At 38.1% G+C, this 26,342-nt stretch overlaps 1 protein-coding gene across 2 annotated transcripts; it reads right to left on the bottom strand.

Moving 5' to 3' along the window:
• Positions 1-11,566: 11,566 nt before the first annotated feature.
• LOC145775858 (5-hydroxytryptamine receptor 5B-like) lies at positions 11,567-19,390 on the bottom strand. Of its 2 annotated transcripts, none has more exons than XM_082587241.1 (7): positions 19,223-19,390; positions 17,438-17,657; positions 16,267-16,443; positions 14,932-15,070; positions 13,777-14,225; positions 12,848-13,041; positions 11,567-12,359 (listed from the first exon to the last, which is right to left on the bottom strand). In XM_082587241.1, exons 1-7 carry the CDS (start codon positions 19,287-19,289, stop codon positions 11,746-11,748), a joined length of 1,860 nt encoding a protein of 619 aa, XP_082443367.1. In that variant the 5' UTR covers positions 19,290-19,390; the 3' UTR covers positions 11,567-11,745. The 2 variants fall into 2 exon arrangements, with proteins under 2 accessions (XP_082443367.1, XP_082443366.1); XM_082587240.1 differs by lacking the exon at positions 19,223-19,390 and adding an exon at positions 18,209-18,293.
• Between the last annotated feature and the right edge of the window lie 6,952 nt (positions 19,391-26,342).

Genomic DNA, 26,342 nt, shown 5'->3' with positions numbered 1-26,342 from the left:
CCATCTGCTTCAACCTTGACAATAAAAATTGTGTTTGTTTCCAAAACCAATTATGAGCCATTTTTCTGTCATATTTATGTTATTTTGCAGTAAATAATTTCAATTTTTCATGTAACTTATGTATTTTTATTACTTTTGTGGCTTGGTTTGCAAAATTAGGCCCTTCTCTCTAGTAAACAGCCTTAGGCCTACAGTACCCTTAATCCGGCCCTGGTGGCAATTGACTAGTAGACCGTATGGTCGTCTCGTTGTCTCCCTGTCGGTATGGGAACTTATGTAACTTTTGCATTGTGTATATTACTTGCATATTTCAAACATGTACTATGTTCCTGTTACTGACAAATAAACCATTGATTGATTGATTCAACAAACTAGAAATTTCACCAAATCGAGAGATAAAGATTTTTACTTGGCAATACTGCTACTTGATATTCCACACCGTTGCCTGATATTGTCCATTGAAATTCTTTAAAAAATTACCTTGTAAAATATTTTCCGATACCAAGCCGTTTTCTCGATCATAATATGCCGTCTAAAGAAGGTCTTCAACTTATCAGTTCTTTTTTAAGATACCTTTCTGCTGAAATTGTCATATCCTTGAAACGAAAACGAAAAGACGTTTGCCTTTTCATCAGCTTGTTTTTCCTATTTCAAAAGCAAGTTATTTCCTTGCTGGAAAGTCATACATTTTTGTTTGAATGCGAAATAAAACGTACCGGTACATCAAAAAGAACAACAAAAGCGCACAGTGTGCATCCAATCAGAGACTGCGAAAGAACGTAGCCTAATCCTCAGTGGGCCGCCAGACCTTCAACATTGAGGGGGCAAAATATTACTGCAAGCACGGCCGGATTTAGCTGATGGAGGGCCCGGGGCACTTTTTGAATGGGTGCACACCGTCCAAAAACCACTACGTCTACAGTAGCATTAATCCAGCACTGCACCGCACAGCATTTTGCAGAAACTTCAAAAGCTGAAAGAAAAAATAAAAGAAAAAATTACATATTGTCCACGTAGGGGGTCCTTCAAAAGTTGGGGGCCGGGCACCTGCACCCTCTGTCCCTCCCTAAATCCGGGCCTGACTGCAAGACAGTGATACCTATAGCCTATTATTTAATTTATCTTGTTTTCTACTGCTATTATCTAGCCTACTGCAATATAGAGTATACCTAAAGTAAAGTCGCATATTTTTGACATGTCTGATCTGTCGAAACAAAATAAATTAACTTGGCTTGACGTTAGGTGCTTGTAACAGTTGAGTTCTCTTGTGTGGGATATGGCCTACCTAGTTTCAACCTCACTTGCACTAAACTAAGTTGGCAGTATCGTAATTTACCTTGACCATCAAAAGTAGAAATATGAAATAATTTTAAAATCGCATTCCGTTCAACACTGCTAAAGCGTCAATCTAACGCAGTGGATAATAATCTGTCATGACTCGAAATACATCTTCATTCTTCATAACTTGTTGATTAATATTTGTACACAACTTTCTTCTCACATCAATTCACAATAACAGAAGAGAACACGCTGCACTGTTAAAATCTGTAGATAAATTTTTCTACTACTGGTTTTTTCAGATATTTCCACTTTTCTCGTAGTATGTTTTAGCCTACCTGAAATTTGAGTAAATATTACTCAATTTTTTGTAATATTTACTCACAATATTGGTAAAAGTTAGCGTGTAAAAAGTGGCAATAACTGAATACCACATCTGGCGATGGGAAAGAACTTCTTTTCAAGAATGACAAGCTGACTGACAACTAGGCTGCTCGGCTGCAGTGGCCGAGTGGTTAGCGCGTTGGGCTCGCAGTCGAGAGCCTGCATGTTCGACTCCAGCCACCCGCACTTGCTGTTGTTTCTCTGGGCAAGAAACTTAACGATAATTGCCTCTACCCAGTGATCGATTTCGAGTAATGGGTAGTACCAAATTTAAGTCATAAGTAAAGTAGACAACCGAAAACAGACATTGCAGTCGGCTGCAGCGTGGGTCAGGTGTACGTCGGAAGGCGTACACCGATGCATAGCGCTCAAGTCCGCTTTCCCGCAATGCAGGATAAAGATAATAAAACAAACAAAAAACAAGGTATAACAACTAACAATGTCAATAGTGATGTAAGAAATAGAACGTGAACGTTACTTTAATATAGCATCATTCGCCTTGCACTCATGGTTGCCATATTGGCGTTTTTCCTGCCAAGTTCCACAAATTTGGCGTTTTTTGAAAGCGTTTGGCAGGAGAAAATTACGTTTGGCAGTTTGGCATTTTTTTGGCAGTTTGTACTTTAGTGTTTTTTTTGGCATCTTTTGGCGTTTTTTTGTAATTATTACCGGAACAACTCACCACTAAAGTTTTTCAAATACTTTTATCAATGAAAGTCCATCAAAAAAGTTTAATTTATGGTCTGGAAACTCTGAATTCCTAATTTATTCAAATGGAAGCTCCAGAGGCCACTGGCGGCTGGCCAGTCACCAACCAAGTCCAAAGTTGGAGTTGGCCTGGACAGCTGGAGGGATGCGTTTTGACATTTATTTTCTTGCCAATGGACTAGTAAGTGTTAACAGGTTATGGTTAATAATGCGATGTCGCACCGTTTGAGTTGAAAGCATAGCGTAAGCCAGAGACCTTGTAGAAATTTGAACCGGAACGTATTTGGCATACCGGCGTCAATGCAGATGCCATGCATTTCTGCTAATAACTGTAGCCTCTTGACATATAAAGTTATCAGGTGTAGTGTAGGTGTATTTCCTTTATGCCATTAACATTGTGAAAATCCTTAAACCTTAAAAGTTTTTGTGATATTTACCAATGGTGTTTTTTGACATTGTCCTCTTTTCACCTGTTGAAGTTTAACACTGAGTTTTTCTTGTTTTTCAGACTTTGGCTAGATTGGTTATAAAGCATGCATTAAATGGATGGCCTACTGTAAAAAGTAGGCTACCGTAGATATGTGGGACAGAATGTTTGTGTCGCCAAGCAAGGAAAACAAACCTGAACTAACATACCACCAACAGTGATTCTGATAATGAGGAATGCTATTGCATGCAGGTTAAACATATAAAACCTGCTAGAAAAGCAGCCCTTCCCTATCACCTTCTTCTAATGCGCTTCGTTGATACTTGATAGCTTCAACTATTTGGCTGCGCCCTACAACCTTTGAAAGTTTGTTTTAATTTACTAGCTTGATACATACAGTTTGTGTTTCATTATTCATACTAAGTGGTCTATCAAGTTAAATTAAGACAATATACCATCAGAGCTATATTTAGCACCATATATTATGGTGTATGGCCTTGCTGGTTAACAGGACAAGCTGCACTAACAGTTTGGCAGTTTTTTTGAAACCCTGAAAAATTTGGCAGTTTTTTGGCGGTTTTTACGAAACATTTGGCAGGCAAAGCTATTTTGGATCTGGCAACCCTGTAATGCACTAGCCGAGGCAAATTTTTCTGTCAACACATTCAAATGTCTGATTCTGATGACATTATGATCAGATAAGCGATCTTGAATCATGAGTGGTTCTAAGTCGCGATTTAACTATTTTCAGTTTTGAAAACGATCTTTCAGCTGAGCATGAAGTAACGGGCAAAGGAAGTGCCAGTTTAATTAGACTCACAGCATTGCTGTAGCAATTGACCTCGCCACGAATTATGCGATATAAGTCTATCAATGTTGCATCTGGGTCTAATAAACTAGCGTTTTGCAGCAGTGGCAGTTGCAATTTGAGATCGCACCGACTCAACCTACTCGACTTAACCTACTCGACTGCCTTCATAAGGTTGGCTATGATATCTTTCGTCCGGAACAGTATGACGGAACAATACAGTTAAAGTCAACATGTTTCTACGTTTATTAGACGTAAAAACAAGCTTCAATGAAAGTAAAAATAATCAATTAAAACACAAACCTCCAGCCAGCTAAATCTGCCGTTGTTACATCGATTCAACGTTGTAAGGCGTTGAATCGATGAAAAAAAATGTACAATCTTGCTCGCGGGGACGCAAATCTTACAATTTAAAGGCAATAAGCAAAGCAATATCCTTAGAAATAATTAAAGAGTGAGAAAATAATTTTACTGCAAGTGAAACGTATTTTAACGTCTAATAAACGAAGGAACATGTCGACTTTAGTTGCATTGTTTCGTCATACTGCATTTTTTGCATCTTAATGCGTTATACAATTGTTCGCTCATTTTGTGTTTTAAACTTTATCTTCATTTAATATTGTGAATGAAATCTTCGTGGATAGGAAGAAGAAATATTAAGAACAAAAAATCATTTAACTCTGGTGGAGCAGTATTGCAGTTTAATAGAATAAACTTAAACTAATATTATCAGGACTATAACATAACAAGCTGTTGAAAACTCGACAGGGTAAGCAAAATGCGGCATCCTTAGCTTCTGAATACTCCAGCCAGAGATAGTCATCAAACCATTGTGAGCAAAATTTTCTACCTTTAATTTCGGATAGTTGGCCTTGGCAGTTTTAATTCGTTCTTTACAAATAACAATTAATGCTTTCAGCTTAACTGAAGATGATCTAGCTTCTAGCTGATCGAAATCGATTTTTAGCTATATATGATTCAGGGATATCTAGAACAACGGGATTGCTGACTTTGCAAATTTCGATAGAGCGATGGACACGAGAAGGGTCAGCGCTGTTAACGCCCGAAAATGAAAAAGGCGAAAGCGCGTGTCAATTACGCTGTTGGGAAGTCGCCTTTTCTAGATATCCCTGTTGTGAAGCTAAAATAAGGTCTTGAAAGTGGGCCCTCCTAGGCATCTTCCCTAGCAACGCCCATAGCAACAACTAATGGCTGGCATTGTCTATAACTTAAGATCATCATTTTAAAGCAAATTTTTGCTGTTAGTCATCCAAGACTATTGAGTAGTGAACGCAGCTTTAGTTTTCATATTTAATAGATTATTGCATCACTTTTGAGCAAGTTTTAGTCATCAAAGATAGGAAATAAAAAAAACATGAAAAGAAGTAAGAAAATTCAATTTCGTGGTATTGCTAAACAAAGAAAGTTGGATAAGGTTGGTTGTAAGTCTAACAATGGTGGTAGACTTGATGAACTGTTACTGTAACACAAGTGTAACCTTTCCTGTAACACCAGAAAGCCATCCAACAACAGAAGATCAAAGCCCTTTTTGCCCTCCTTCTACTTCGGCAAAAAAAAATTAGGAAAACAAGACAGTAGCAAAATCCCTGCATATTCAGAAACCTGCCAAATACTCGACAAGTTTTGACTTGACAAATCAAGAAAAAGAAGCTTTGACACATCCAAGGCCAGGAGAAAAACATTAAAAGCACTTAAGAAAAAATTACAAACCCAAGCAGAGGCAAAAAAGGGTCTACTTATGATAAAGGAGGCTTTAAGGTGTTGAAAATGTTTATTGTTGTTTTTCGTAAAATGTGATTTTTGACCAAGTACCAAACTTTAATCCCAAATATCTCTTTCATTTATTTGCCAATCGCTTTCAAATTTTTAACACTATTAGACAGAGTAAACATGCAAAGCCTCTGGTCAAAGAATTTGGGAAATTTAGTCCATGATGCTGTCGGCACCCATTTGTTTTATGTCCGAGGATCAAAAATTTTTGAAAAAATGCAACAATTCGAATAACTTTTTATTTTCTCAAAATATCTTGATTTCCTTCCATAGAGCTTCAGTCTTGATACCGTACTTATAAATTCTTATACTTAAGGCCTATACTTATAATTCTGTTAAAATTTGATTCAAATCCAGTAGGTGGTATTAAAAATATTTGTGTTTAAAATTTGTGTATTTTTCACCACTTGGTGGCGGTTTGGGGAAAAACGGCCACATTTTCAAAACTTTTTTTTGCTTTTTTTAAATTATTTCATCTTCAAGCATCATTTTAAAAACAAGAAATGGGTTGTATGTTCAGAAATCCAAATTTTAGTTTGTGTGGTAATGAAGCAGTAACCCTCCTATTGTCCACTTCAAAACAGAGTCAGCAATCCCGTTGTTCTAGATATCCCTGATATGATTGAACTGACTCGTGTGAAAATAAATTTCTTTGCGTATACTAATAACATACAGTAATTACTTGCTTCACGACATTTTGGCAAAGGGAAGGCAGGATCAAATTTGTAATTTTTTAAGTCCATTGCTTAATTTTAATCGGTAGCCTAAATATTAAGATTTACTGAATCACTGTTCTAAGCTTAAATAAAGAACATGGACTACCGGTAACGATTGCTACGTAACAGGCAGCAGGAAAAGTACGTGACTAGAATCACAAAATCATAATAATAACAGCAGCAAGAAGAGCAAATTTAAAATAAAAGCTTTCCCCCCTTGCAACTTGAGTTAACTTCAGGTTGGGATCCAAATGTTAAAAAATATATATGTCATAATAAAAAAAGATTGTGAATTGACCGAATTGTGCCGCAGAATTTTAAAGAGTATTTAAGTGTGCCGTGAGTAATAAAGGTTGCGGAGCACTGCCAAAGTGGACAACGGGCAGTCTTGTAGCCGACAGAGTTCGGGTTTTTGTCTTATTTTGGAAGGCGTTTTGAAGGGTCCATGAACGTCGGAAGAGACGGACTGGCATATCCAGGCCTTCGAAGACTTTCTTCACTTTATGATCATGTTACCTTTCATGGTGATTGATGGTTTGAATCTTCATCCTCGGACTGGGAACTCTTTTTTGAGAGCCTAATCCTGGCAGTTTTGCATAACTTTCTAGGCCTATACTTGCAGAGGCTTTGAATCATTGACGCAGGGTCGGTCACTAATTTTGACAGAGAGAAGTTTCCTATTCTTGAAGTCTTGTTGCTTGGAGAGTAGAATGTAGATTGTTCTATTCATGAAGTGCCGCTGCTGAATGGAGAACTGTCCTTATAATGCATTGCTCGGGCGCACTCTAGAGTTGCATCAATTATAAACAACTGTAATTGAATGAAACTTTTAATATTTAAGCCTAGACATTTTATGTAATTATAGTTATAACCCATCTGTAATTGAGATTTTTGCTGTTGTTGTGTATTTGTAATTGTAATTTTAAAAAGTTCTAAATTACAATTACATCTAGGGCTACCTGCAACATAAGCAAAGCAGAAAGCCTTTTTTCAATAACTGGTAATTAAATTTTATACCGCAAAAAAGAACGTACTGAGTAGACTACAGACACTTTTAGATATCAAATCTTTATCAAATGCAATTTTTGTTCCCCTTGATTTAACCAAACTCTAATAACCATCGTTAAATATTGAAACATTTAATTTTTGTAATTGAAACATGTAATTAATCACATTTAGAAGAAATTTTAATTGTAATTGTATTTTGAAAATTTCAGAACAATGCAATTGTACTGTGATCCAACTCTAGCGCACACCCTGAGAGTCGTACCAGCGCGAGCCCACTTGATCTTGCGGTTTCTTTGTTCGTAAATTCAGGCTGTTGTTGGGGGAGATGTAACTTAAACAAGTTACAATCGTGCAGCTAAAAGCGAAACTCAATCATTACAAACTTCAAAAGTTTTAGCCTTACATTTAAAATAATTTCGTTGTGACGGTCAGAAATAAAAACAAACTAAACTGAACTATTAACCTACAAGTGAGGCAAAGGGACATTTTAATGTACGGTACGGCATGGGCGCCGATCGTTCTATAAAATTGGTGGGGACATTTACTCGGAAGGTAAGAAGGAGTGACGAATGAAACGAGCTCGAAAGATCAGGGGTCTGTTGCGTCTAATGCGATGTATACATATTTTAATTGTTAGTTTCATCATTGGACAGCAGACGTCCAAACACTCGGCAACGAGTCTCCGGCGAATTAAAAACGAAGTCTTTGGCGAGGTCATGGAGGTTGATCGAATTCAAAACTTTGTTGTGCACATGGCAGACCATTGCATGATTTAGCCGTTTCTGTGTCATGGTAGATCGTAACCAAGTTTTGACACGTCGCAAAGTTGAAATGACTGTTCAGCTGAACACGAGTGGGCTGGTGAAATGAGCAAACGTTGCATAAAAGTTCCACCTGCGGAAACATTTGCCGAACAGCGGATGGCATCTTCTTGAATATTATTCGAAAATCTTCCACCGAATTTCCATTTTGCTGCTTTCGAGAAGGGACTCTGTGTCAGAGAACTCAGGATAATTGTCCACTACTACAGGTGATTGTAGCTTTCCACTAAAGAGTGATTCTTGTAGAATTTTGTAGTGCTCAAGATCGGTCGACTTGAAATAGTCAGTAACATTTTGCTGCGCGCTGTCCATGACTGCAAAATACTCTGACCGATATTTCGTCTCTAGTGTTTGAAGTTGAGGAGGTTGACCATGTCCATGCTGAAGACGATTTGGGATCTTTTTGAGACGTGACAGTTTCAATGACTCAAGGTTGCAATCCTCCATTAGCCTCTCAAAATCTACAAAGACAAGATGAAACTCTTCTTCACTGCGTAGATGGCGGAGTTCATTCCCTTCGAGCATGCCAGCCACAGTCACCGTGCAACCTTACAAGGCTTTGGTAAAACGTTTCGGACACTGAATGACAGACAATGCCGCTAATAACCCAAGCGTATGCTAATGGTCCTATCGTAACCAAAACAAATACAGTTTGCGAGTTGCACCAGGGTTTCCCCGCATTATAAAACATTTCTACTACGGTCGGGGTTTCCTTGCATAAAACAAAAATTTTGTCCCCTTCTTTTAATAGATTTTAAACGTCTGACTAATAAAATTGTCACATTTGGTTAATATTTTCCCTTTCACGTTATAAAAATAATCTAAAAAGATGGCGGGGACATGTAAAAAGATGGTGGGGACATGTCCCCGCTGTCCTATAAGGATCGGCGCCCATGCGGTACGGTACTATAAGTTTATTTATTAGTTTAAATCCATAGACTTTAGGCTACTCCTACATAGGTATAGTGAAAATAAGCAGAGAATAGTAGCCTATCTTAACTGGCGGATGTCTTTGACGTTGCTTGAAGATATTTTAAAACTGGGACAAGCCTATTTATAGTCAATAGTAGTTACTTTTTCACAAACTTTTATCCAGTTGAACATAAAAGGTCGTGGCTTGAATCTTTGAAGCCAGGATCTATTCTTCAACCACTCCAAGTCGTCGCTGTTTTCCCGGATTATACCGAGAGACTTTCGGAGACCAAGCAATCGTTTACTCTTATTTTCCCAGTTTCCAAGACATGATAATGTTTTATTTCATCACGGAAACGGGGGGTGGTATACCGTAGCCTAATCTAGGCGCTGATTTATGGGAGGGCCCGGCCCCCCCGAAAGTTTGTGAGGAATTGTTGAAATTGTATGTTTCCGCATCAAATGGTTTGATATGCTTCTAAACAGCTGATATTAGCCCCACCATAGCTACCTAAAGATACGGCTTGATTTGTCACATTTAGCAGAAATTTCCAGATCTTGCCAACTTTGGGCTAATGTTTAAATAAATTTTTCTAAAAATCATATTTTTACGCTTTCTTTACTGTTTTCCCCAGATGACGCAGTTAGTTTTAACATCCTCAAATGTTAAAAACAAACACTATTTAATTTCGAAGATTTTAGTCAGACTGTTAATTTTTCAATAACAGTCTGATTCAACGTTTTTCAATTTACTTTTTCTCATTTGCTCTGCTTTCCCAAGCCAACAAAAAGTTTTATATCATTAGGAGACAGCAAAAAGTAAAAAAATCTCATAAATGTCAGCCAAACACAAGCAGTAGCGGTAATCAAATCTGCAAATGTGACAAATCAGGCCTGATCTCCAGGTGGCCATGGTCCCACCAAGGCCTATGAGAGGGTGGTACGGAGGGTACAGCGTACCCTTGAGGCCCCAGGCCTGTGTTTGTTGGGGGCCCGAAATTGTGGTTTTATAGTTTACGCGCAAAAATATTTGGTCAAAACCATTCTAACCGACTGATTTCAAGCATAAAAGTTGTTATTCTTTAGTCCTGGGGGTCCGTAATCTAGCAAAAGGGCCCAGAAAGGTAATCGAGTGCTTTGCGACCAAATTAGTGGCCCAAAGTGGTAATTCAATGGTTTACGTGCAAAAATGTTCTGTTGAAAGCACCCTAAGTTAAATCATAAAAGATAGTTATTCTCCTGTCCGGGGGGAGGGGCATAGTGTAGCAAAAGCAGGTTTGAGAAAAACCCAGGCAAAAAGCCCAGGTGTTTTTGGTTTTTTTATGTTTTTTAAAAACTATTTGACAAAGGTAGTTTCACGCTTATTTCACTTCAAAATAAATTTCAGAATTTGAGCAGGAGCTGGAGAATACTTTCGGAGCAGGCCGGAGCCGGAGTCAAAAAAAGTGACTTCTCTCGTTCACGTCTGCTAGTGCTGGGCATGTGGTGAATGCAAAAGTTAATGAAGAAAGATTAGGATTGGTCAGATGATTATCTTGATTATGTTTTAACAAGATGTTATGTTTGAGCCTTGGTAGAGAGCTTGGCTTGTACCACATACATAGGCTATAACACTCAATAACGTTAACGGATTTAACATTAAACACACAAAAACAACATGAAAAAACTACTAAATCCAAAGTTTTCGACACCACATAGTGTCTTCTTCAGAAATAATTATAAGCTAAATCTAAGAGAAATAAAAAATACATTCTAAAATTTTACATTAAAGATGTACAAGCGACACCTCTCAACAGCACCATCAACAACTGACACACAAATTCAATGTAGGATACACAAATTAGCGAGGGACAGATCACACGATATGCATAACACAGAATATTAGTTTTATTGCAGCCTGATACTATTACAGTATTGTGCACAGATGTCCAATTCTGCAGTAAAATGTTGTGTGGTGTGCAATATGCCTAAGCAAACATCACGCGTTTTGCCCAAGACAAAAAGGGTCCAAAGTGAGAGGGGGGCTCGGAATGACTCTTCGTACCCCTAGTGAAAATTTCTCTCAGAGACCCTGGGTCCCACGGCGGACAACTCATCCCTGGGGGGGGGAGATTTTTTGTTATTATTGTGATTGAAATTATCCATCGATCAGACTCCGTTGTTTTCTTTCATACAACTTCAAATACATTTCAATAGCAACATTTGTTGGAGCTGACTCAGCTGAAACCAACGCTGAACCAAATGACTTCAGTTGAAACAATCTGAAACCTTCAATGGCTATTTTATAGTTTTTATAGCCTTTATTATAATTTTAATCAATTACCGTATATAGGCCAACAAACATACAAATATCCACTTGGTCATAGACACTGCATACGGGGTTTTAAACCAGATTTTAAGTTTACTTTGCATGCTTAGAAATTTTTATTCAAGCAAAATTTATTTTTAAACATTCACAATTGATGAAAATGGCTGTTTTAATGTCTATTTTATAGCATATCGTAAATGTCGTAGTATCATTGTTCATATCTGTTTTATCTTTTTCTTTCTTTTTAATTGATTTTCTAATATTCTGCCCCCCCCCGAAAAAAACTTCTAGATCCGCGCCTGGCCTAATCATTAATGGCGTAGTCTGTGGTCTGCTAGGTACGAAAGAGTCCACACCAACGTTGTTTTATTTTCCTTTTATAATTTTCCAGACGTAGCCTAAGCATTGGCACACTAAAATGCTAAACCGTTTTTAAAAAACAAGCACAAAATAAAGTCAAATCTCATTTATTTGTCGCATTTGACCAAAACCATACCAACCTGGGTTTGGCATCAAACCTTAAAAATTTGTTTTTCTTTATATTATGAAAAACAATAATAATCCGTTAGGCTGCGTACGGCATTTCAAGATTTCATCTTGCAGTAAGGAGAAACTGCGGTGGTTTTGATGTGGGTGGGTTTTAAATGAGACAGGGGAGAATGTGCTATCACTTCGTGCACTTTTTTATTCACTTTTAATGATTGGAGGGCAATTTCTTTGGTTGGCGTGACATTGTGAGAAGATGTTTTGATCATGAGGAACTTCTTTGTGGCTTCTTTGGATTCAACGTCGGTAGCTTTTACCAATTTTCTTTCATCTGCAATACTCATTAGCTTGCTTGTCAATGATGATGTCATTTCTTTATCTGGATGTCCACTGCTTTTCGTTCCACAAGGCACATGAGACAATTGCGTAGTTTTTGTTAATTGCCCAAGTTTAGCCGACGGGTATCTGGCAGAGTTACATTGCTCGAATCTTGTTCTACTTTGACGCATTTCAACGACTGCTGCGTGCGATGACGCGTCTGTGTCGTCTACAAAAGATGCATTTTCCTTCGAGGTCATTATTAATTTCCTATTACGTTTAGAATGGTGATGTTGACGCAAACTCGACGTTGTGTAAGGTTGAAACGATGTATGAAGAACGTTTTTGGAAAGCGATGGAACGATAGAAGGATTTTGTTCAAAGTAATAATTTTCTGAAAAGTAAATCGTGGATTGCTATGTTAAATAGCTAAAGAAATAGCTTTGATGGGCGTTTTTCTGTATTCAACGACTATTTTAATTTATCCTACTTTTAAGATAGAAAAACATCAATCTTTAAGACATCGTCATTCAAACTACGTATAATATTATGTTGACACGCGCCTGACCGCGCGAGCTTCATCTGCTGTCTTAAACTTCGAATTTAGCACAGTAGGCTAATAACAACTTCAAACTAGGCCACAAGCACAGCTTTGTTTACATTTTCTATTCAGGAGTTTTCTTCTACAGGTCAAAATTGGAAAGAGATGTGAACCTTAAAACTTATTCACTCTTGAAAAAAGATATTTGACTAGTTTAGCTTTAAACTTATTTATAGGCTGCTGAGAATCGAAACAAAGTGAAATGAAAGGAATGAAAGTCAATGTTTGTATCTTCATTCGCAAGAAAACATTTTACATTGTGGAGTAATTCAACCGCTGACCTTGGATATCGCAAGATACTTCAGTGGTGTTGGTGATGCGTGATCTTTGTCTGTGGTAAACCGATCGATCAATCTCATCTTTATCTTGAGCAGTTCTATCAACTTTGGGAGCGGATTGACTGTTACACGATTTCCCGATGATGAAAGGATTCCAACAATGTTTCAGTGGATTGCAGAAGCAACCCAACAGGCTTCTGAAACAAACAGTGGTAAAACCGCATCTTTGAATAGGGTAAGAAACTTTGCCTTTATTGATCCAAAACTTAACTTGGGTCCAGCGTATAGTCATACGTACAAACAGTGGTACAACATTAATAACCATAACATTGATTCGTAAAATAGGTTGAGTTTTGCTTTTATCAGCATGATCGATGTCATAGCCGTAGGAGATGGTGGTGCAGAGTGGGCAGTCGTACCGCTACGGAAAAAACGTCTCTAATTTGGACACAAAAGTCCAGTTGTTTGGATAAATTGTCAATTATTGCGTTTTTAAAAGTATATTTTCATTATTTTCAAAGACAAAGTTTCGGCAAGTTTTGTTCGCACCGCCAAAATGTTTTATTCTCGTGCGACTATGATCGCTGTTTATTATTTTCAAGAGTGTGGATACAAACTACCTGTTTTTGCCTGACACTGCGAGTTCGCTATGATAGTCTAGTCTTGACAAACCGCTACTACCACAGCGAACCCGCAGCATCAGGACAAATCAAGTTGTTTGTATCTACACTTGTGAAATTAATTAGTATGATTACACACATACACCAGAACCTTCAGTTCTGGTTTCCAGTGTTCACAATAGTGGGTAAGAACTCTCAGTTCCTAACATAATGCACCACCTCACATACAAACTTAATTTTTCACAGTGCAATTGTGATATTTTTGGTGTTAAATTTTACTTTGTAATTGCGTTGTATTTGAATCTTTCCCACCTGAAATGATTTTTAAAGTTCTTTGTAAACGCTGCGTACAACAGCGGATCCCAAACGCATGTGCTCAAAGATAGCCACGTCACAATGAATTCGAGCCACCTTCTTCCAATTGAGAAGTTTGTTTTCTCTTCTCTGTCAATAGCAGAGTATAAAGCAAATCCAAAGTAAGGCGACCAGGCTATTAGGAACACTAAGAGAACCATCACAATAATTTGATTGGATTTCCTGTCGATGTTGGACCGAGAGTTAGAGACTGAATTGTTTTGAAAACGAGATGCCAGTACCGCGCAGTATGACGTGAGAATCTTGTGAAAACGATTGTTCGTAAAACGAGTTTGGTTTCTGTTCGACGCCATGTTTTCATTTGAAGTTGAAAGAGAAGCTTTTCCATGAAATGACACACGAGCTTCGATTGCTCTTTTGTGCTTCATCGCTTGTTTTTGCGTCACCTAAATTAGATTTCAGCTTTTTTTATATGCACACGGCATAGATTAAACAATTAATTTAAGCAAAATGTTTACGTTTTTCTGTGCACTTCATCAATATCTGTTCATTCAGAGACATCAAGTCAATAGAATAATTTTGACAACAGGCACAAAAGAACGTTTACAATGAAGGCAAATTGGCGGTATGGCTTGGCTGGACACATAAAGGAGCAGAATGGTTAGAGATAGACACAGGGGCGTTGACAGGGGGGTCTAGGTGGTACTTTTGGACCCGGGCCCGAAATATTTAAGGGGCCCGGATTTAAAAACTTCCCCACGACTTCAAACATTACCAAGATATTAATATAATCAGATCTAAAGAAATTGCCATCACAGGTTAAAACAGCCATTTCAGCCGTCACATGGCAAAGTACCGGGCCTCCTTCTGGGTACTGGGCCCACTTCTGTCAAACTGTCAACGGCCCTGGATAGACAATCAGAGATAAATCGTAGAAAATAGTGTGTAGGCTGCAAGACAAACGTATTTCTTCTGCTTCCAGGCCTGGCATTCGATAAGGTCGGATTAGAGTCTTCACATTAAGTGGCGAAAAAACTTTAAACATTTAAATTAAATAAAGTTAAAATTAATGTTTTACTGTATATTGACACACTCTGTCAAAGCTAAGTTACTGTACTAGCAATGCAAAACTATTTTAAGAACAATAAACACCTTATAAATCAAACGGTAGGAGCACAGAGTGGTGAGAACAGTTGATAAATATATCGCCGTAATGTAAAAAACAGTGTAAATAAGGCCAGGACCTCCAAACACCCAACTGACGTGACACAAGTGGTGGTTAGGAGAGTATCTGGTAATAAGAAGTGCATAAAGTAAAACGAATCGAAGCATAGGCCTACATACAACATTTCAACTGGTAGCATAATAAATTAATAATATTAGTGATAAAGTGCATAACTTCACAGTAGGCTAGTTTACTTAGTCTGTGTTCAGATTTGTAAACTCTAGTAAGTGACGTAAATATTTTGAAGTTTTAAGCCGAACTTTGAAACCAGATTTAATTTATAATTCTGCAACATTTCAGTTGCAATTTTATTTGTTCAGGCAAATCATCGTCAGCTCGCAGTAGGATAACAACACAAATCTATTGTAAAAAGCAAAATGCTGCATGTAAATTGTTGCAAAGTAGTTTGAATTATTTAGGAAGAAAATAATTGAAAAGGCTATCTGACTTAGACTATCTGATCAAAAAATAAAGTGCCCAAAATATAGAAACTAAGCTTATGTTTAGCAAATTTCGAAGCATCGTTTTAAAGATGAAAACAATTTAGTTTTCAAAACGTTTGTTTGCTGAACATAAGTTTAGTTTATACAACTTGGGCTCTTCATTTTTTGATTAATTTGAATCCTATTGGGTGTTGCAAAAATTTGGCCTCTGCTACTATGGCAAGCCTGAAATAAACTGCCAGGCTCGAGTAAAGTTTTAAATAAGGTTAATTTATGTACAACTCTAACTTCTTAACTCAGCTTTGCAATACAACCTTCAACTTTCATTTTACCGAAGTCATTTTTTCTTTTTACCAAATTCTAATTGTTAGAATATTCTTGGGCAATTTTATTTACTTTGTGACGTTTTTAACGGTAGCCACTTTAACAAGGAAAAATTCTGCCACTGCAATTAACTAGAATGCACCGCCAACCAATCATAAGCTACGGTTTAAGTGACGTAAAAAACGGCGAAAAGAAGATGATAGAAAGCAAATTAAGTGATGGATTTTTTGTCAGCTGGTTGGCTTGGGGGTTAGGGTTAAGGCTAGAAAGTAGTCATTTCATTGACGCGGGTTCGATTCCCACCACTGCTATTGCTCTTTTTCTTCTGTAATTACCAAATAAAGTTCAAAACAAGCATTAACTTTCTGGATGAGTGCCAGAAGGGTCACAATTGGACGGTAGCCTCTTATAACATGTTCTGATTGGTTGGCGGTTGCATTGTAGTCAGTGGCAGAATTTTTCCTTGTTAAAGTGGCTACCGTTTTTAACAATCACCTGTACAATCCAACCCCCACTAGCGGAGGCGAACATGCCACTAATGATGACCACCAGGTGAAGACGACAAGGGTCTTAGCCGTTTTCTTTTGCATTCTCTTGCTGAATGGGCGGCTTATGACGTGATAACGATCCACAGCGATGCCAGCGATTGAAACGATCGAAACTGTACGAAATCTAAACATAAAACCGCGTGGAAAGTTTGTAGTAACTAAGCTATAATTGTTTCACATGCCAAACTTTTTTGATTACATGGGGAAGTAATTTTGAGACATATTAAAGTATCTGTAGTGGTTTGGTTTGGTTTTAAATCGTTATCCTCGGACTGACAAAGCCTCGATTGGTTATTCCTGCTGGTAGTTTCGCATACTTGAAGAGGCTTTTGATGCAGGGCCGGTTACCGAGATTGACGACAGAGTAAAGTTTTCGATTGTTGAATGAAATGTTGTTGCCGGGGAATTTTTCATCTGTTAGGTGCCGCTGAAAGGAGAGCTATCCTAAGAATGCGTTGCTCAAGCGCACACCCCGAGAGTCGAACCAACGCCGCTTGATCTTGAAGCTTCTTCGTTCACGAAGTCACATGTTAACCAACTTTCTGAATTAATTTCTATTTCTCGGTGACTTTATAAAAAAGCAAGAAGTGGAACATTTCAGGTTAACTTGTAAAGTTATTAGATAGTGGGCACCTGGCAAGCAAACAAACCTTTGTGAAACAAATTAATGGCAAAACGGAAACAATTGTCCACAAATCACATAAAATAAAAAGATTAAAATAAAATATATTCATCAGCGGCCGTCATTACTCGGGTGTGGCAAACTTAATAATTTTTAGTTCCAAATTAAAACATGAATGAGAATGCAAATTTATCACAAAAAATATATATAAATATTCTTTTTATTGAAATTTTCTTAATATTGAAGAGGTGGAATAAGATATATATCTGTTTGTATTGTGTAGAGCCTAGGCCTATACGGTTTTAAAAAATCATTTTGCCGTTAAAAATTATTACTTTGAGAATATTAGTATCAAGACGAAACTGTTTAAAGTATGCCCACATATCTTCCGGTAGCCATGGCATATCCTATGTAAGTGATTGATTGCATTGTAATAGATACCAAGTTTTCAAACATTAACGCTAAATTTCTTCACAACATGCAGCAAAAAACTTACACTAAATTACAATATCCACTAATTTGGCAAAATTCTTTTCCAAGCAGCCAGTCGTCGGAGGCGGTAGAGATCATAGCAAAAGGAATAGTGATTACAGCCGTTAGCAGATGACTCCAACACAGTGAAATAACCCACAAATGGATGACAGTTTGAAGAGATCGGTGTCTATGTACCAACCATATTGTGGCACCATTGAATGTACATCCGAGCAGCAATAAAACTGAAAAGTTAATTCATCACAGGTTAGGCAAAATTAAACAAATTATTTACATGAGTAGAGAGAATCTGTATAATCGGACAAAGACAACTTCTTTTGAAATCTTAATGCTTGCAGTTTCGCATACTTGTAGAGGCTTTGAACCACTGACACAAAGCCGGTCACCGAGATTGACAGAGTGAGGCTTCCGTTTCTTGGAGTGTAGTTGTCTTTGAATTGTTTCACCCACTAGCAGCCGCTGAACAAAGAGCAATCCTTGACATGCCTTGCTCAAGCGCATACGTCAAGCGTCGAACCAGCGTTGATTGATTCGGTCGTTTCTTTGTGCACATTGTCAGGAGCTAAAGCAACTGGGCTATCGAGCCCAGCTTCCCACATGAAGGAAAGGAAGTACTAAGTGGGATATTAATTTCTAAAAAGATTGCTTTAATGAATAAATTAATTTAATATAAAAAGAGTTTTCAAAACTTTTAAAAGACAAACTAACCATAAGCTAATGTTTACTGATTTATATTTAGTCCATGTCTATTGTCTACATGCAAAGTTGCGTTTACATGTTGTTCGTGCCTCCGCTAGGTAGGATGAAGATGGTGCAATCGTTGATAATGTGGTTTGCGATCTGTTCCTCAGCATCACATTCACAGGAAGAAGAAGAAGAAGAGACCATTCCATTGGTGCATGGTTGAGCGGAAAAGCCCGACGCCCGTGCGAAGATGGTTGAGTTACACCCATGTCTGTCTCGGTAGCGTCAGGTCGATGGGACACGGGTCATCTTCGGAAATGCAAGAACGGAGCCTGCTGGTATTTGACTTCCATTCAGATTTCCATTTATGGTCCGTACAATTAGCCGCAGAGATGTTTTGTTTGTCCATCAGCTTCGTTAAACAGAAGTTGGGGGCTGGCCCGAATGGGTACTTTGATTTCGGTCGACCAAGTAGATTAGTTGATGGAGCAGAGACTTGAGGAGTGAAGGTGGTTTGGCTCCACGCTGATCGATTAATCACACAGTAATATCTTTGAGAGGAATCTCACCTGCTTGGATGCCAGCAAGACTAGAAAGATTGTTCAGTCATGGACTTCTAAATAGTATCATCTGGACTGGAAACGCAGTGACCAACAAAAGGCCAAACAGTTGGTACAACAGCTGGCCAACAGTGGGCCAACAGCCAAGTAACTAACCCTGTTGGCCCACTGTTGGTCAACTGTTGTATCAACTGTTTGGCCTTTTGTTGGTCACTGCGTTTCCAGTCCAGATGCTACTATTTAGAAGTCCATGGTTCAGTGGTGTAGTAGGACGCAGGCATTCGGTCACTGTGCTCAGGGCGCTGTTGATGGCAGTGTCAATGTTATGGCAGTGAGCACTGCGGCACCGAACAGGTACACAGTACTAAAAATAGACAACGACTATAGCTGCTGCACGCAAACTGTCAGCCCTCGCTCCCCAACAGGAGCCTGCCAAACGTTTCAATTGTGCAGCGCGAGGTAAATCAAGTAGGCTACTTTTTGGCTAGCCCGCTATAGCATAGTCACTAATCATAACATGCTGCATTGCTGCAACAAAAGCTCACCTGAGTAAAGAACAATTTGAATTGCTTGTTGAACTGTTGTTGATGCAGATGCGGGACTTTCATTCATGACTCATAGAATGTTCATGCTGTTCGCTTCCCACCCATCGTCACTTTATCATCATGTTGTCTCACAATATTCAGCACGTACTAACTGTTATTGTTTTACAACTCAAGCTCAAGTCTGAAATGGATAAAATTGAGCCTGTAAATGTTTTATTGAAAACTAGAGGCAGTCGTTAATGTATAACTCTTGTGTACCACTCCACAATCAATCTTTCAACTTCTACACATTTTTTTAATAAAATCTGCGAACTAGTTCAATGATTGTTTTTCTAAGAACCGCTTTTACTTTACGGATAGATCTGCAGTCCTCAGCCTTTGGTTTCACACATAAAACCGGAGAAGCAGCTACGGGAACGTGGGAGCAATGAGGCATACGCCAAAAAAATGGTATCTCAGCTCCCACAGCTTTTTTTTCTACCATTGTCTCTCTTCCCAGGCGATCATTATTTGTATTATTTGAAAGTGAAACTATTCTGTTTGCGTATACATAGTGCAAGACCGCTCTCGTTGAATGAAAATAGACTTCTCGATGGTTTTTGAGCAGGCTGCGTATATACACGCGTACCACAGTAATTTAAATACAATACTACAATCAGGTTAACACAAGGCTTAATGAGACTTCTTAGCTCAATAATTACTGCAGAATAAATACAACCACTTGAAAACTTCAATTAAACAGTAGATGCTTTATTTAAGACAATTCATAGTCGACTGATCTTCAAACCGTTCGACCTAAAACGTGCAGCATATACGTCAATAAAATTCGTTAAGATTCTATCTGCTGTCTCAAATTGTGGCAACCAAACTAGCAAAATCTGTCCATTGTACGTTGATTCAAGGTGTGTAGACGTCGAATCAATGTGAAAAGAATAGATTTTGCCAGCTGAGAAGATTTTATTCCAATGCAACATTGATTCTTCTCTTCAGTGAACCACAATTCTCACGTTGGCGCTAACAATGCCTGCTGGTGAAACGACTTTCGTTCATCGCTAAAAATCATGACCAGTGCAAAACCTAAAAATACATCTTCTTCAACCTCACCCGATTGTTAAGTAACAAACTAAACTGTCCGCGAAGCCAATCCCCAAAAACAACTTCAATTTGACTATTTTTTTGCAATGTTCTGTCCATTAACAATAATCTAATGTCAATATAACGTTATAACTCCAAAGCATTATGAACTCAGAGTTGAAATGCTGGATGTACTTATGCAAACAATAGTGAAGTGCTATTGAAGTTTAAATGAGCTTTGAAAGGAGTAAAGTCATATAACTTCTGGAAAATCTTTTCTCAATGTACTATCAAAACTAAAGTATCGACTTTAAGCTGCGAGTGCGACTGTGATGCCATTGACAGCACATTATCAAGAAGAACTATGAGCGATTGGTCAGTGCAACATTCATCAAACTACTTGACCAGCTAAAGTTGCTTTTTTTATATCTTTTCAAGGGCGCTAGACATTGAAACGATGTAAAAAGTCAACTTTTGCTAGCTAAGTGGTTGAGCACTTCTAAAACTTGCTTCATACTTTTTTCTTGCCCAGTAGGTTTAGTTTAGTATAACAATGGCTTTACTCCATTGGTCTCTATAATTGACATTTGTAATAATTGACTATTTATTATAAATGCAACTTCTCAACATGCGCAGCAAATCTAAGTTTGAGTTAATTCACTTGACCCTACTATGATCTACTCTGCAGCACAGTATTTAACTTAGGGCTTAAGGCAAGTGGACGTGAAAAGGAACAGTAAACTTACAAAATGTCCAGGACAAGAATCGTATTTGCTTCCATCGATCTATAATTTATTACATTGTTTCAATGCAAAACAATGGACCTGGTTTTCATCGGGAAGGTTTACTTTGGATTAACCGCAGTAAAGAAATTTTGATGCAAACAGACGGTCTTACAACGCAGAAAAAAGTTATTGAAGCAATGTCAATCTCTAGGTCAATACATTAGTCCTTTTCTACATTGAATCAACGTCTCACAGACGTTGAACAAACGTAAAAATGAGTGATTTACTATCTGGGTATTGGATTGACAACTGATCAATAACATCTTTGACTGATGATTTGCATACTACTGTAATTCATTGACTGGTCAAATAAAGGGAAGCAACGTACTCTAAAGCAAAGTTTTCCAAACTGGTAATCGTGACCCCTTGAGGTGGTCGCAGACAGTATGTCAACTTTACACAACGCACCGCATATTAACAATCCTGTGCAAGATGCTGTGAAAGTAATTAAGAGTCGCGCACGCAATAGCCTACTTGTATTTTTGCAAATTTATGCCGTGAAATGGAATCGAAGGTTGAAGCAAGGCTGTGGAATCGAGCGAAAAATATACGACTCCGACTCCTCGATTTATAACTGGCCGACTCCAACTTCAGTGTTGCCAGAATTTAGACAACAATTGCCTGATTTGCTAAATTTTTTGTTCTTTTTCATTTGTTTGAATTTAATTTCACTTAATTTAGTATCGAAATTGAAACGGTAACTTTCACATAAAGCTGACAAGAACAAACACTTATATTTTCTGATGAAGGTTTAGAAATACAGCATATATGGAGAAGAAAAAACAGTATGAACAATGCTAACAAAGTTTTTATTTTTCATCATTTAGGTTCATCAATCAAGGATTCCAATCTTCGTATCTACCTTCAGGCATGGCATTAAGTGTCTTACCAGAGACACAGCAGCAGCACGCTCTTGAGCAGAGTCGAACGGCGCCCTTTTGAGTGTCGTAGCCTGCCGAGGCTCTTATCACTCGGCTACGCTTCACAATGTGATGACATCCAAAATCTGATAAAAAAATTAAAAATGAGCTCTGTCGTTATCAGACCTTAGCAGTTGCAGAGCGACAATCATTAAAACGATAACATTATTATTAGTCCGATACCCACATCTGTAGAGTGGGAATTAAAGGTATGAAAAAAATGGCAAATTTTTCATTCCCCATTCTACCATGAGTGGAGGTTTTTCATGTTTTGAAAGAAAATAGCAATACCGCGTACCGTTAACAAAGCTTAAACAAAAAAGTCTCCCTTCGTATTAAAAACGTTTTCACGTATATATTCTCTCATTGCACGCTAATGTGTGTTTTAACGGTTTCCAAAGTAAATTTAAACTTGAGAGCTAAAAATCTCAAACAATGCATCTCCTTCTGAAAATAAAAATGATCTTTAAATTCAGTGCGATTCCAGGAAGGTAAAACTCCAAAAAAGCATCCTAGGCTACAGCTGCGGAACGTCTCAACGAAATGCTGTAAATGCCAAAGAACAACATATCTTGGACAGATACAAAATTTTATGTTCAAGTGTGAAAAGCAAAAAGGAGAGAGTTGTGTTGATGACAGGCGAAATAAAACTATCATGAAATAAGTCAAATTTGCTAATTACCGTAACAAGATAAATCATCTGTTGAAAAAAAAATTGGGAACGTAATTAAAAAGTATGATAAACATAACCGAATACCAGGAAAGTATGATTTCGCTAAGTCAATATAACAGATGAAAAAGGAAATGGTTGTGCCAAGGCAAAGAGTTGTATGTACTACAAATATCAATTAAAAGGAAAACAGACCAAATTACACAAGAAAAAATATGAAATGGAATCACCAAAGAAAAGTGAAGTTTTTAAAAGAGAAAGTATCAGTCACAGAACAGTTTGTTGATGACGGCAGGAAAAATAAAGCAAAAACTGAGGAATATGTAGAACAGTTTTCCAGAAGTTGTAAAAAATTTGGGAAGCTACCATCTCTCCAAACTGAATTTGCAGTGCGTAGCAAAGCATAGCAAAGTTAACTACAAGAAAAGCCCACAAAGTGTGCAAAACCTTGTGAGAAAGTGATATCTCCATACCCATCCCATCTCAAAGTAGTATTTACACAGATCTAACCAAAAAAAATTAACACAGTAGCCTACAGTACTGGTGTTTGCCCTTTGACGGAAAGAGCGAGAATGCAGACAGAATAATCACGTGTGGCATCAAAGAATGAAAATAATCAACCAAAAAACTTTGAAAATATTGCACTAAAAACCTGTAATTGGTTGCCAATATCATATTTTAGATACATTGTTTGAAACATATCTTACATGATTATTTTGGTGCAACACCACTATCACTAGATTTCTGACGCTCATTCATTTCAAGAAGAACAGAAGAGTGTAAACAACTCAAAATATCACTCAACAACAATGCAAAACCACTAGAGAAAAGAGACCCCATCAGTCGTTGGAGACATGATTTCAACCGGCCCGGTGGCTTAGTGGTTAGTGCGTCCGCCTATGAATCGGCAGGCATGGGTTCGATACTCTGTCGATGCGGTCACACCAAGTACTTCTTAAAAATATAATGGACCCGGATAATAGTGTAGCCTATCGTACTATAAGACATGATCTTTCTTGATCATTTTGGCTAATATCATTTTACAAGGTTTTCAAAGGCTCATGAAGCATTTCAAAAGTGAATTATCACTCAATTCTTGCTCTCAGTGATACAATTTGAAACTCCTGAGCAATTTTTGCTTGGCTTGCTTTCAATCTGATACCAATACCAGCATATACCAATGCCAGTGTCATAGCGAAAAAAAATTAAGGGGGAGAAACAAAAACAACTGTTGGAGAGCAAATATATTTCAATGTTTGAAATATAGCTGCTGGATGCAGCCATACATTTATGAAACGCCATTCAATGTACAATATGTAATACTATGTCATTAAACCGTTTTAATTGTATTAAAAACGGTATTTTTGAGTGGGCAAGATAAAGTTTTGTGTGGGCGATTGTGAACACTGACGGATCACTTGCTGAAACATCTGCAATGTCATTTGAAGTGGAGAATGAGACAATCTCTACGGCTATACTATCCGCATCACCAGCCTTCTGTTCTAGTTCCTTGATCGCTTTCATGATGGTTGAGATTTTTAATGAGAAGTCAGTGATGTCACAGCTAAGCCTCTCAATGTCAGCTCTATCACTGGGGTCTAGAGCACAAGACAGTGGCTTCAAAGAAGTTTTAGGCTGTGTGTTGAGTATCGGTGTCATCGGCTGTTTTTGAATACTTAGCTTCGATATTTTTGATTGCAGCAGCTAGTCCACCAACCATCTCCTGTAGGGTATCCATGTCTTTGATTAAATAGTTAATCAATAAAACAGTAGTGATTAAATGTTTAGGCTAGAATCTAGTTATACACTCACTTAAACACTCCTTATTCACTACGGTATTTATATTTATTGAGTTCCATTAAGGATAAGGGATCTCCTGACTACGAAGCAGCAGGCCAGCGATTCTCCATCAAGTATCAGTTCAGAGTTCAGTATTTTTTATTAAAAATGGATGGAGAATTAGCAGAGCCTTATTTATGGCATATGCATTTCGCTCTACTACTGCAGAGCAGGGGTGTGCAACGTGCGGCCGCGAAGAAAAACTGTGCGGCCGCGAAGATGTGCCAATTTTGAATTGTGCGTGGCCCGCGAAACGTGTTTATAATTTAGTTTAGTCTGGTAGGCCTACATGTGAACAATTCATTGTGGAGTGGATTGTTGTACTGTAGACTTAGCGCCTTCTGTTAACCATTTTAGAAATCTTTCACCGGCCACCGCAAATCCATTGTATTTAATCATTTGGAACGTAAAAATGTATGGTCACATAAAAGGCTTTATGAACAAATTACGTCTTTGGACAGCTCACATACAGACAGGAAATCTTTTCCACTTTCCAATTGAGACTATGGAAGGCATCCTAAGAAGGTGCCAAAATGTTTAAACTTTCTTGTTCAAATAACATGCAGCCATACATTTATAAAACGCCATTCAACATAATCATCATCATTGGCGTATGAGCAGATCTTTCCAAGCTAGATTAGAGGGCAGAAAATCATCAGCCACTCAACAGACTTGTCACCCAGGACCCTCAGACCATGCGCACCGTGTGGAGGCCGGTGGGTTAGGCAGTGGTGTTCAGTAGCACCACACTCGCATTCTGATGAAGGAGCCAGGCCCCACTTGTACATGTCCGAACGAAAGTGGCCGATGCCAGTTCGCAGGCGGTTGAGCCTGACCCAAGCATGCCTTGCGAGGGACATCCCCAGTGGATGGGGATCGGCGTCGGGTATAAAGTCACGGAGCGTGGAGGTGTGGTTTTGCCACTCCGTGTTCCACAATCCACATGTGGTTCGTTCAGTGTTCTGCACCTAAACCAAGTTCTTCTGCGTTCTTAAGCAATTGTTGTGCGGCGGGCACAAAGGAGGGTCTTGATTTCAGCCTCTGCTTTATAGGTGGTGGTCGCTTGAATGTTGCATGGAGGAGATGGTGGGGGTCCAGAGCGCGACGAGCGAGAGAAATCGTGGCTCCTTTACGGCGTAGCTCAGCGAGTTGGATGCCTGCTAGGATGGGTAGGTAGTCCGTCGGAGTGGGACGTAGGCATCCAGTCACAGTATACGCAGTGTGCGTCGTTGATGGATGTATCAATACAATGATACATACCATATCAACATAATAATGCGATGTCATTAAACCGTTTTGATAGTATTAAAAACATATTTTTGAGTGGGCAAGATAAGGTTTTGTGTGGGCATCTGTAAAAACTGTGGTATTACGTATGTGATGTTTCAATGTTTAAAATATAGCTGCTTAACGTAGCCATATATTTACGAAACGCCATTCAACATGTAGTGCAATGTCATTAAACCGTTTTGATAGTACTAAAAACATATTTTTTGGTGGGCAAGATTAAGTTTTGTGTGGGCGACTGTGAAAACTGTGGTATTACGTATGTGATGTTATTATGATGTTATTATGATGATGATAAATATGGCCTACCATTATTCAAAAAGCTAGTTATCATCTTTAACATCAGGAGGTAACCTAGTAAATAGTCACCAGACGAACGCAAGTTACTTTAATTATTATTCTCTTTGTTTTAGTTCCACTTAATTCCATATTTTTCTTTCGCGTAAAACAACAGCAATGATAAAGTTGCATATAGTGAACGAGAACAAAACCAACAAATAGAAAAGGCGGCAAAACCACAGAAGTTTAAAACGTGCATGCGATGC

The sequence above is a fragment of the Aplidium turbinatum genome, chromosome 8, assembly GCF_918807975.1.
Source record: "Aplidium turbinatum chromosome 8, kaAplTurb1.1, whole genome shotgun sequence".
Lineage (NCBI taxonomy): Eukaryota > Metazoa > Chordata > Ascidiacea > Aplousobranchia > Polyclinidae > Aplidium > Aplidium turbinatum.
The sequence above is the reverse complement of the archived record's forward strand: the minus strand, read 5'-3'. Positions and strand labels throughout refer to the sequence as shown.

What these genes read in the sequence shown, in the direction of transcription:
- LOC145775858 (XM_082587240.1), bottom strand. Translation starts at nt 18,287, where the DNA reads ATGCTGAGGAACAGATCGCAAACCACATTATCAACGATTGCACCATCT. An exon ending in AGTGGATATTGTAATTTAGT is followed by an intron (nt 16,444 to 17,437) that starts GTAAGTTTTTTG and finishes TTTTATGTTTAG; the next exon opens with ATTTCGTACAGTTTCGATCG. An exon ending in AACTTTAAAAATCATTTCAG is followed by an intron (nt 13,042 to 13,776) that starts GTGGGAAAGATT and finishes TGTTTGTTTCAG; the next exon opens with AAGCCTGTTGGGTTGCTTCT.